At 44.2% G+C, this 12,565-nt stretch overlaps 1 protein-coding gene across 1 annotated transcript; it reads right to left on the bottom strand.

Annotated features, from left to right (window-relative positions):
* Positions 1-5,443: 5,443 nt before the first annotated feature.
* LOC147991520 (B3 domain-containing protein Os03g0212300-like) lies at positions 5,444-6,118 on the bottom strand. Its single transcript, XM_087538707.1, has 3 exons — positions 6,014-6,118; positions 5,691-5,924; positions 5,444-5,557 (listed from the first exon to the last, which is right to left on the bottom strand). The coding sequence occupies exons 1-3, from the start codon at positions 6,116-6,118 to the stop codon at positions 5,444-5,446; spliced, it is 453 nt and encodes a 150-aa protein (XP_087394833.1).
* Between the last annotated feature and the right edge of the window lie 6,447 nt (positions 6,119-12,565).

The raw sequence follows: 12,565 nt of genomic DNA, 5'->3' as shown, positions 1-12,565 counted from the left end.
TCCGCAAGGGATTAGTGGGGGGAATAAAATTTATCTTGGTGGAAGTGTAGATTCGGGCCTTCTCAACCAATCCCTAGAAAATCAATGAGTTTGATTGTCTAGGGAGAGAGATCGGGCAAAAAAGAGCTTTGGAGCAACAATGGAGTTTGGGAAGGGAAGAGGAGGTCTTCTTGGGGAAGAAGGCCCCCATTATATAGTGGGGGAAAGAATCCACCCATTACCCCCACCTTCAGCCCGTGCACCGCGGTACTACCGCACCACGTCGCGGTACTACCGCTGCTTGGTGCGGTACTACCGCACACACAATAGTGACCAGATGATGGACTACTGCACGAGGCAACAAGCGGTAGAACCGCCAGAGCGGCTCTACCACAGGCCCTTACAGTACTACCGTAGGGTAGTTTCCAACGGCCACAGGAGGTACACAGAAGTAAAAAATTACTTCCCTGTCTACCTCCGCTGAAGCAAAGACTGTGCAGAAATCCGGTACGGTAGTACCGGACGCAGATTTGTGGTACTACCGCTCAAGAGTCGTAGTAAAAAACTACATCCGCATCTACTACCATAGGTGTACGCAACAGGTGTTGGCGACAACGGTATTACCTCTCCCTGGAGCGGTACTACTTGTGGCACCTACGGTACTACCGCTCCCTAGAGCGGTACTACCGCTAGCCACTAAAACATGCGCCCTGCTGCCTTCAATATGCCCATACATGGAAAATGGACTGGAGCTCCAATGAAGCGAAGGAAAGGTGGTGCAAAAGAACAGATGTGTACGTGTGATTCCACCCAAACCTTTCTGAAGCGGACCCCCTCTTAATAGTACGGCTTTCCTATGACTCAAATCCACCGAAAAGAAACGTAGAAAGAAACCGTCTTCAATAGACTCTGAGGGGCACCGAATTGTCCTGTGCCTAGACATAAGATATCTGAAATGCTCAATGCACACAATTAGTCCGCAAAAGCATTGTCATTAATCACCAAAACTACTTAGGGAGAAATATGCTCTAACAATCTCCCCCTTTTTGGTGGATTGATGACAATACGGGATTTGCACATAAGGATATGTAATTTAACAAATGCAAACCCAAAGTCTATAAAATATAGGCAGCCCCCCTAGATGTGTGCATTCTTTAGATATGCTTTGGACTTCAAAGCTCATAACCTAGGATCAACACTCCCCCTAAATTTTATAGATGAGGCATTCCTTGCAACAAACTAAATGATACTAAGCATGGAAGCAAGGCATAGCATGTGAGCATGAAGATAAGGGCACATAACAAATAGACTCATAAGCTACTAAACATACTGGACAATAATGATATAAGAGTGATATCATATGTCTCACACCATGTGATAGAATAAGTCTCCTGGTCTTACACACAAATTATAAAACCAACCAAAGCAACAACGACGAAGGTTCAACCAAAGCAAGGAGACAACGAAAACGACATCACTCGCAAATCCTACTCTCTCTCCCCCTTTGGCAAAGAGACACCAAAAAGGCAGAGAGGACACCTAAGACACAGGTGGTAGTTCCCACTGCAGAGAGAAAAACCATCGAACTCCTCTTTGTTAGTGTCATTGATACGACTCCAACATATCCACTTTTCCAAACTCTTTTGACCTTGTTTTGGACTCTAACTTGCATGATTTGAATGGGACTAACCCAGACTAACGCTGTTTTCAGCAGAATTGTTATGATGTTATTTTTGTGCAGAATAAAAAGTTCTCGGAATGACCTGAAAATCAACAGAGATTATTTTTGGAATTAATAAAAATATTGGCGAAAGAATCAGCAGCAGGGGCCCCACACCCTAGCCACAAGGGTGGGGGCGCGCCCTACGACCTTGTGGGCCCCCTGGACCTCCACCGACCTCAACTCCAACTCCATATATTCACTTTCAGGGAGAGAAAAATTGAGAGAAGGATTCATCGTGTTTTACGATACGGAGCCACCACCAAGCCCTGTTCTTCCTTAGGAGGGCAGATCTGGAGTACGTTCGGGGCTCTGGAGAGGGGAATCCATCGCCATCGTCATCATCAACCATCCTCCATGACCAATTCCATGATGCTCACCGCCGTTCGTGTGTAATTCCATCGTAGGCTTGTTGGACCGTGATGGGTTGGATGAGATTTACCATGTAATCGAGTTAGTTTTGTTAGGGTTTGATCCCTAGTATCCACTATGTTCTAAGATTGACGTTGCTATGACTTTGCTATGCTTAATGCTTGTCACCAGGGCCCGAGTGCCATGAACTTAGATCTGAACCCTTTATGTTCTCATGAATATATTTGTGTTCTTGATCTGATATTGCAAGTTATAGTCACCTACTACGTGTTATGATCCTACAACCCTGGAGTGAAAATAGTCGGGACCCCCAAGGTCCGACTCATTTAGAATGTGATGAGTCGGGTCTTCAATAAGTTGAGCAAAAAATGACTTTGCATTAGCCCCCAAGTGCCATGGTGCATGCTGGAAGTAACATGGGACTTGCATATCTGATGTAATCTCAATTTGAATAATGTAGCCCCCAAGTGCCGGGTCGTAAGCCTGCAGCCACTCGGGACTATTCCTTTCATTGTAGAATAAATCATATCCATTGATAAAATAATAGCCATTGCACTGAAGCGACTTTGAAAACCTTAATCATAATATTAGTTACTGATAACCATAATAAAAAATCCAGCCATGTTGGCTATTAAAGATTTGAATAACCTAGTTTGAAAACCTCAATCATTCAATATCATAATGAAGATCCAGCCAAGTTTGGCTATTTAAAGATTCAAATACCTTATCTGTTGACAAGTAAATTCGGAGTTTTAAATACCCGGCGGCTCTTGGCCGATGACGATTTAATACGCCTCCATTGCAAACCGGAATTTTTATAACCCGATGGCTTATAGCTTTTGAGAAAATCAAGAATTGATAACCCTTTTGAGACACCAATTTCAATCTTTGATGATGGGCTGGAACTTAATCATTTATGTAAGTCATAGCTCTGTAAATCCTGCAGAGTTTAAATAGCATATGCCCTGGCGACTTAACGTCAAAAGCCAGGGCGGGTAACCACCCAAATGTAGTCTTATCCTGCACACAAGTAAATCACAAGATCCCTTGGCGGTTTACCGCAGGGCGGGTCATAATATCCCACATATAACCATGGTGATATTGAACTTGTATTGCCGGTTTACATGACCTGTGCAGTAAGGGTGATAACCCAATCCTTAGAAGCCAATACTTCCAAATATATGATGATTGTCACATGCTGGTCGACTTATTGTCCAAAGCCAAGCGGCTTTGTACGAAACCACACTTATACTTAGATCTAAACAAAAAAGTCTTAAGACAAAACCAAAGATTGTTTGCAAAAACTTAAAGCAAATAAAAATCAAGGTTTCTGATTCGAATACGATCAGTAAACCGTTCCAAAGGGGTTAAGCTAGGATTTGAATACGATCATGTAGCCCCTAGTGGCTTTGGCGTTGCGCCGATCAAGAGGGTACCGACAACTTTGTTCTCTTTGGTTCGAATACGATCTATGTTTTAACAGGAAGCCCCCAAATGACCTTGAGAGGTTTTTAACGACCTTGATTCGAATACAATCCAAGTTGGACCTAAAAGGAGTTAAGCTATGATTCAAATACGATCAAGAAGCCCCCTGGTGAATTTGGCAGTGTGCCGATCAAGAGGGTACCGACAGCTATGTTCTCTTTGGTTCGAATACGACCTATGATTGAATAGGAAGCCCCCAAGTGACCATATAAATTTTGGCATCGCGCCGATCAAGAGGGTACCGACAGCTATGCTCGATGAGCAGGAAGCCCGCAAGTGACCATAATATAGTAAGCCGTAAGGCAGGATACCCATGTTTGAACCGCGCATCATGGCAGCAAGTTCTCTTTGGCAACCTTTAATCTTATGAGAACTCGAATCTTGCAAGAGATTAATTCTTTTTGAACCGAAACCTTTAAACCGGATTTGAAAGCTTCAAAACTTTGTGGGAGACAGATTATCCTTGAGCCAGATGTTTGAACCGGATTTGGGAGCTTAAAAGCTTTGTAAGAGACAAATTTACCTTGAGCCGGATGTTTCAACCAGATTTGAGAGCTTCAAATCTTTTGCGGGAGAGAGATGTCTCTTGATACGTATTTTAAACCGAAATCTTTATTTTGAACCGACAATTTTCTGACGGCCTTTAAACTAGCAATATTTACTGGGCCATGGCATCATAGCCCCCGAGTCTCAAGGCGACTTGAGGAGTTGGCTGAGATTCTTCATAATTAACCGTGATATAAAGCGGTTCTAATCCTGCATGGGACAACTTGCAAACCGGAGTAATTGCTCCTTTAAAGAAAGCAATATATAATATAAAAAATATGTTGGATGGATTTCACCGGATACGCCATTGCTAGTAGTTATCCACCACGGAGTTGATGAGTACCACGGTGAAGCTGAAATCAATCGTAGTTGAGCCGGCCGCGAACACTACTAGGAAAAGGGCTACTAATGGCGCACCAGTTTTGCCTACTAATGGCGCATCACTAGTGCGACATTAGTATCACGCCACTAGAATTTTTTACTAATGGCGCACCACTGGTGCGCCATTAGTATCTGGTATACTAATGGCGCACCAGGCAGTGCGCCATTAGTTTTGCCCATGGTGCGCCACTAGTGTCTGATATACTAATGGCGCACCACACGGTAATGCGCCATTAGTAACAATTTTTTTAATTTTTTTTCTTAATCTCAGGTCACTATTTCACCTATGAGATATCCAACACATATATATATACAACAAGCATCCATATAACAATCATAGCCAACACACAAGTTCCATCATATATACATACATAGCCAACACACAAGTTCCATCATATATACATACATAGCCAACACATAGTTCCATCGTTACATATTACAAAAGTTTCACATTGTTCATCCAACACCGTTATCCATCAATTCACAAAAGTTTCACAAAAGTTCAGTTCTCATGCATTGTTCTTCTCCTTCTCCTTCCTCAGCCTGATGCGCCAAGAGCGGCGAGGCGGTGGAGGCAGTGGAGGCAGTGGGATGTAGTCTTCTACCTCAATTGGCGTGGTCATGTCGCCCAGCTGTGGGATCACCGGCGCCACCACCGGTGCGTGGTCATTGTCAGGCACCACCACCATCGCGAGGCCACCTTCAGGCACGACCATCGCTAGGTCATCCTTAGCCACCTCCATCTCTTGCCCATGGTCAGCCACCACCATCTCTTGCCCTTGGTCAGCCACCACCATCTCTTGCCCTTGGTCAGCCACCACTAGCGCTAGGTCATCCTCAACCTGATGCCCATCGTCATCCTGCAGCTCCTCATCCCCACTCCGCTCCTCTTCTCCCGCACTCCAGTCTGGATCATCCTTCTTGTTGTCTATGCTGCTGCCAGAATCGCTGCTGCTTTCGCTACAGCCAGATCGCTGCTGCTTTCGCAACAACCATGGTCGCTGCTTCTTTCGCTACAGCCATGGTCGCTGCTGCTTTGGCTGTAGCCATTGTCGCTGCTGCTGCTCCCATTACCTGTCCAAATTCAACAATGACCGTTAACAATCGATGTGAGACAAAGCCGAATGTAGAGGAATAAGAAGAGGCAGAACGTATCAGCATCATAATCTTCAGCGTAGCGCATGCGACACATAGTCGCGTTGAACACCTTCACGATGAGCATGGTGGCGTCGTCATCGTACCTGAAGAGAAGGAAGTACCCCAGCCACAGGTCGTAGGCACGGTAGAACTTCTCCCACCCACGAGAAAAGTACATGTGGCCCTCCTTGATCACCAACTCCACATCCCACAGCCTGCGAAACCCGCTGCCGGCCTGTCGCACCTTCACATTATTTGGCGGATCTTCACCCATCAGCATGTTCTTAAAACTGTCAGGCAGCCTCTGCAGTTTGGGACAATGAGTGATGTAGGCAAACAACAGATATCATAATGAGATGGGTAAAGCTAGGGGAGATCTCTCATTTTATATACCTGCGTCATGTATGATACTGAAGTCCCAAGTATGATAGTGAAGAACTCGGAAGCATCCAACTCGTACTGCGGTGTCGCAGAGCGGCGGTGGCTGCTTCCCGCCATCTCTGATAAGCAGCAGAAAAGACCAATTAGTACCCTTACAACCGAACAAGGCAAGGCAAGGTATTAAGACATATGTGAATGTGGTATGATAAGATAGCAGAGAGATACATTCCAAACTGTGAATGTGGTATGGCAATGGACTTGTAATCATATCGTTGTTCATAGCTAAAATAACACCTTGTATATAAGAAGAAATCATGATCTGGCAGACATATAGATTTACCAGCAAACTTGTGTGCCTAACTATATATATCTAGGAAATCAAAGTTATTTCAACTTTGATGTTTGGAATATACCTAGAGAAATATGATTTATTTATTTTACTTCACACTCACAACTAAACAGCAGTGAGGCACATCTTATTGATGATCACTTTAATTTTATGAAGCGAATTTACTCACTAGTAAAAGATGTAATACAACTGTATTCCAGAAAGAACTAAAAGCTTGAGCAAAAAGGACTCGATAAAAGGTATCACTATGCATAATTATTTGCAGCTACAAACAATACATGTAATGAGCTAGAAAAGCCACCTTACCATCATTAACAGTACTCATAAGTCATAACCCTGTAAGTACATCTAGTGCCACCCCTAGTTGGTTTTGGAGTATTGACGACAAACCTAGTTGAGGGACTAATGTGTTTGTGAGAAATGCAGGATAACACAGGTAGAAGTCCCTCATTGATTCGGTTTTCCTACCAGAGATGACCCCTAAAAATGTATGAAGACATTGAAGTCAAAGGTGGTATATGAAGATATTCACATTGAAGACTATGACAAGAGAAGACACCACATGAAGCCTATGGAGCTCGAAGACTTAGATCTTTCGTAGTTCTCTTTCTTCTATGTTGAGTCATAGGAACCACCGTACTGTTAAGTGGGGTCCAAGAGAACCAGTCAGAATGACTGAAGTGATGCTTAAACAAAACCTATGTCTTCGAGTGAAGACTTTGAGAGCGAATATTGTCCAGAGTCGGGCAAGTCAGCTTTGCTTGAAGCCCAAGTAAAGTTGTCGTGTGAGTTTGAAATCTGACCGTTGGAACACGTGTTAGTTCCTTAGTGACCTAGGGTCATTTCGGACAAATCAGGTCGGGTTGCCAAGTGGCTATAAATAGCCCACCCCCTACAACCATAAACGGTTGGCTGCTCAGATTCAGAGTACGGTTTTTGTCATTTGAGAGCAACCCACCTCGAAGCCTTTGAGAGAGAATTCCTTGCGAGGATAAAGCCCTAACCACCCAGAGCCAAAGAGAATTAGGCATCACTTAAGTCTTCTTGTCTGTGTGATCTGAAGACTTATTACACTTGAGGACTGTGCATCCTCCAGCCGGTTAGGCGTCGCGTTCTGAGCATCCAAGAGACATTGTGGATTGCCGGTGAACGAAGTCTGTGAAGGTTTGGGAGTCTACCTTGAAGACTTACCAGAGTGATTGGGCGAGGTCTGTGTGACCTTAGCTCAAGGGGAATACGGTGAGGACTGGGTGTCCTGAGCTGCGTGTTCAGGACTGGGTGTCCGGGACTGTGTGTCCTAAGGTTTAAATACCTAGCCGCCCTAACCAGACGTACAGTTGTCACAGAAACTGGAACTGGTCCAACAAATCATTGTCTTCAGTGAGTCACTGGTTTCATCTTCCCTTCCCTTTACTTACTGTTACTCCTTGTGAAGTCATTGTATGTTCGCACTATCTTTTGTCTTCACTGAGTGACTGCGTGTTCTGTGTGGCTTCACAATATCTTCCTACCTGATCCTTACTACATTGCTGCTATTAGTCATTGTGCTTTCACTCTATTGAATACTTGACTATGGCTTGCCTAGTGTAGTCTACCTTCCGCTGCAGGGTAATAGGTTTATTTCTATCGTTTGTCTTCATAACTTCCACGTTTTGAAGACTTTCATAAAAATCGCCTATTCACCCCCCTTTAGTCGATATAACGCACTTTCAATTGGTATCAGAGCAAGGTGCTCCCTTGTTCTGTGTGATTCGGTTTAACCACCTGGAGTTTTAGCTATGTCGACTGCAGGGATAATTAAAGTCTCCGCTGCATGCCCCGTCTTCGATGGAACTGAATATCCCTACTGGAAGAATAAGATGCGCATGCATCTTGAAGCCATTGACGTCGACCTATGGTATGTCGTCAAGAACGGCGTTCCCAAGGCTGGAGAAGGTGTCACTGCTGCTGATGTCAAGAAGTTCGTTCAACTGGACTCTACTGCCAAGAATATCATCTGTGGTCATCTGACCAAAGGACAGTATGGGCGTGTGAGTGCTTTGGAAACATCTAAGCTGGTTTGGGACTGGCTCTCCAAGGTCAATGAAGGCGTCTCAACCCAGAGAGATCAGAGAATCAGTGTCCTTCGCAACCTCTTCAACCGCTTCAAGCGAAATGACAATGAGAATGTCCAGCTCACATTTGACCAACTCACTGACATCACAAATGAGCTTCAAGCCCTCGGCGCTACTGAGATCACCAAACATGAAGTCGTCAAGACACTACTGAGATCACTTGATAGTTCGTTTGACACCCTAGCCCTGATGATTCAAGAATGTCCTGATTTCAAGACACTCGACCCGTCTGACATACTTGAGAGGCTCAACACACATGAGTTTCAGCTTTTTGAGAAAAGAGATATCTACGGTCCAAACTATGGGCGAACTCGTGCCTTGAAGGCGAAAGCTGTCTCCTCATCTGAAGAAGAATCTGACAGCAGTTCGGATGATCCTGAAGACATTGGAAGGGAACTTGCTATGCTTGTGAAGAAGTTCCAAAAATTCACCAAGAAGAAAGGTTTCGAAAAGTCTTCCCGATCAAGCTCAAGGAATGATGAAGCTTCTGCTCATGACTACAAGAAGAAAACATGTCACAAGTGCAAGAAACCTGGCCACTTCATCTCTGAGTGTCCATAGTGGGACAATGAGAACAAAAAGAAGAAGAAGAGCAAGGAATATGACTCTGACGACAAGAAGAAGAAGAAATACTCAAAGTCTTCTTCCAAGTCTTCCTCAAAGTCTTCATCACACAAGAAGAGCTCATCTGGCAAGGCACGTGCGTTTGTTGGCAAGGAAATGGATTCAGAGGAGGAGTCCGCTTCTGAGGAGGCGGAGGTGGAGTCTGAGGAGGAGTCCGATTCAGGCGTTGCAAGTCTGGCTACAGCATACGTTGCCAAGTCCATCTTCAACACTGAAGACAATGACTTCATCACCGACACCGATGCAAATGACAAGGACTACTCCGCTTCTACCTACTGCTTCATGGCACGCGGTGCCAAGGTAAACACACGCACTACTCACTATCAAACATCTAGTGACGATGACTCTGATTATGGTTCAAAACCCAGCTACAAAACACTTGCTAAAATTGCAACTGAACAACAGAAAGCTATGGAACATATTCAAAAACTGTTAGACAGAAGCGATGATCTGTTAGGTGCTGAAATGACTCGATCTGAATCCTTAATTGAAGACATAAAAAATCTTCACGTTAAGTATGAGGAACTTGAAAGTCGTCATGAAACTCTCTCAACAGCTCATGAAAAGCTTTCCTATGATTATCTTCAAAGGAAGCAAGATCTTGAGAAATTGAGAGCGGCTCATGAAGATCTTCAAAAGGAAAATGAGTCACTTCGCGCCAAACAGATCAGTTCCACTCAGGAAGGATTTGAACCACCATGTCTTAAATGCATTGAGCGTAATAATGCTACTTCTGTTGCTGAATGTTCTACTGCTACTACTGTTGCAATATCTTCAACTGTTGATGTGGTAACTAACCCCTCTGCTGAGGATACCACTGCTATTGTTGATGAGAATGCTAGGTTGAAGACATTGCTTGAAACAGGGATGTACAAAAGTCTTAAAGGGCATCAGACACTATGTGATGTCCTCAAAAAGCAGATTCTGAACCGAAACCCGAGGAAAGAGGGTGTTGGGTTCGTAAGGAAAATGAATGCTGATGGCTCTTACTGGAAACCTGAGCAGTACCCCAAAACCACGTGGGTTGCTGCAAAGGAACCTTCAGCAGATCCATCCAATCTATCTGGCTTCACTTGTGCTAACCCCATTATCATTGATGAATCCCTTGATGCAAACTATAAACTGTTTAAGAATCAGAATGGTGAAGTGTTTGCCAGGTACATTGGTACTAACTGCAGGAATGGACCGCCTATGAAGAAGATCTGGGTTCCGAAAAGGTGTCTGGAGAATCTTCCTGTGAATGTCATCATGACACCTCACGTGAAGAAGACAAACCTCAGACCAAAGGCTTCATACGGTCCAAAGGCTTCATACAGACAGAGGACTCACCTGAGTCGCACTAACGCAAATGTTTTGCAAGGAAACCATACTCAGGCATATGAATATGAGAGCGGTTCGTCAAACCGCCATGTTCGTAAGACCAAGAACTATTCTGCTTATTCTTATGAGTACTATTGTCCGCCTGCAAGACTGTTTGCTAGGGCTCCAAAGCCAAAGTTCTCAGATGCTGCACTTAGACTTATTGCTTCTAAGCCACCCTTGAAGATGTGGGTGGCTAAGAAAGCTTAACTCTCTTTTGCAGGGAAAGGTCTCCAGCAGAAAACCAAAATCGTCTGACGCTATTGCTGGGGACCTTAAACATCTTGTAGGGCGCAAGATCAAATGCCCGAATGGTCTTACTATGTACTTCGTTCCTGAATCGCTTGCTACTCTCCCTATTAGTCCTAATCTGGATCTAAGCTTTCATAACCCACTGGTTCGTCAAATGTTTTTGCTTCACAATGCTCTTCGTGAAGCCTATCCCCCTAACTGCACTGTAGGGTACGACACCAGCGTCTTCAGAATGGATTATTGATAGTGGGTGTACAAATCACATGACTGGCAAAAGAAGCCTTCTTATGGACTCAACCTTACGTCCATCCGACAAGAGCCACATCACATTTGCTGACACTGGTAAAAGTAAGGTATTGGGTCTAGGTAGAGTTGCAATCTCAAGGGATCAACACATGGATAAAGTCATGCTTGTTGGATCCCTTGGCTTCAACTTAATGTCTGTCTCAATGCTTTGCGATTTAAACATGATCGTAATATTTGGAAAATATCGTTGCCTTGTTCTAATGGAATCTGACAAGTCTCTAGTATTTGAAGGGTATCGAAAAGATGATTTGTACGTGGTAGACTTCTCAGCATGACCACAGCTTGCCGTATGTCTTCTAGCAAAAGCTTCAGAATGCTGGCTCTGGCATCGGAGGCTTGGGCATGCTGGCATGAGGAACCTCCACACCCTGGCAAAGAAGAAGCATGTCATAGGCATCGAGGGCGTCAAGTTCAAGAAAGATCACTTATGCGGTGCCTGTGAGGCAGGAAAGATGACGAGGGCCAAACATCCCTCGAAGACAATCATGACCACTACTCGACCCTTTGAACTGCTTCACATGGATCTTTTCGGTCCACTCATTACTCAACTCTTACTACTACTGCTTGTCTCTATGGCTTTGTCATTGTTGATGATTATTCTAGATATACTTGGGTGCACATAATCCTTTACAAGACTGAAGTGCAGGATGTCTTCAGACGCTTCGCCAATCGAGCAATGAACAACTATGGCGCCAAGATAAAGCATATCAGAAGTGACAATGACACTGAATTCAAGAACACTGGCCTTGATACATATCTTGATACCTTGGGCATCACACATGAATTCTCAGCCCTACACACCACAGCAGAATGGGGTCGTCGAACGCAAGAACAGAACACTCATTGAGATGGCCAGAACGATGCTAGATGAATACAAGACTCCAAGAAAATTCTGGCCTGAAGCCATTGATACTGCATACCATACAATCAATCGTGTTTATCTTCACAAGCTTCTGAACAAGACATCTTATGAGCTCCTTACTGGCAAGAAGCCAAATGTCAGTTACTTCAGAGTATTTGGCGCCAGGTGCTGGATCAAGGACCCACATCACACCTCAAAGTTTGCACCAAAGGCACATGAGGGTTTTATGCTTGGATATGGAAAGGATTCGCACTCCTACAGAGTCTTCAATCTCTTTCATTACAAAGTGGTTGAAACAGTGGATGTGCGGTTCGATGAGACCAACGGTTCACAAAGAGAGCAACTGCCAAATTTGCTAGATGAAGTTCCATCCAGTGAATCAATCAAGCTAATGGGAACTGGAGAAATTATACCTTCTGAAGCCCATCCTAAAGAAGAACTTATCATCTCAGCACCTGATCAACATGAAGACAATGCTTAGCCTGAAGACATTCCTTCTAACAACGACAATGATCAGCAAGAGCAAAATCTTCGCCCTGTACATCCTCGCGTTGCCAATGAAGTGCAGATTGAAAGAATAATTGATAGCATCAATGCACCCGGTCCACTCACTCGTTCAAGGGCAACTCAGCTAGCAAATTTATGTGGGCACTTCGCATTCTTCTCAATAACAGAACCCAAGAAAGTTGAAGAAGCCT

Source organism: Triticum urartu, chromosome 1A, assembly GCF_056163025.1.
Source record: "Triticum urartu cultivar PI428250 chromosome 1A, HENAU_Tu73, whole genome shotgun sequence".
NCBI lineage: Eukaryota > Viridiplantae > Streptophyta > Magnoliopsida > Poales > Poaceae > Triticum > Triticum urartu.
This window is presented reverse-complemented; position numbering and strand designations above follow the sequence as displayed.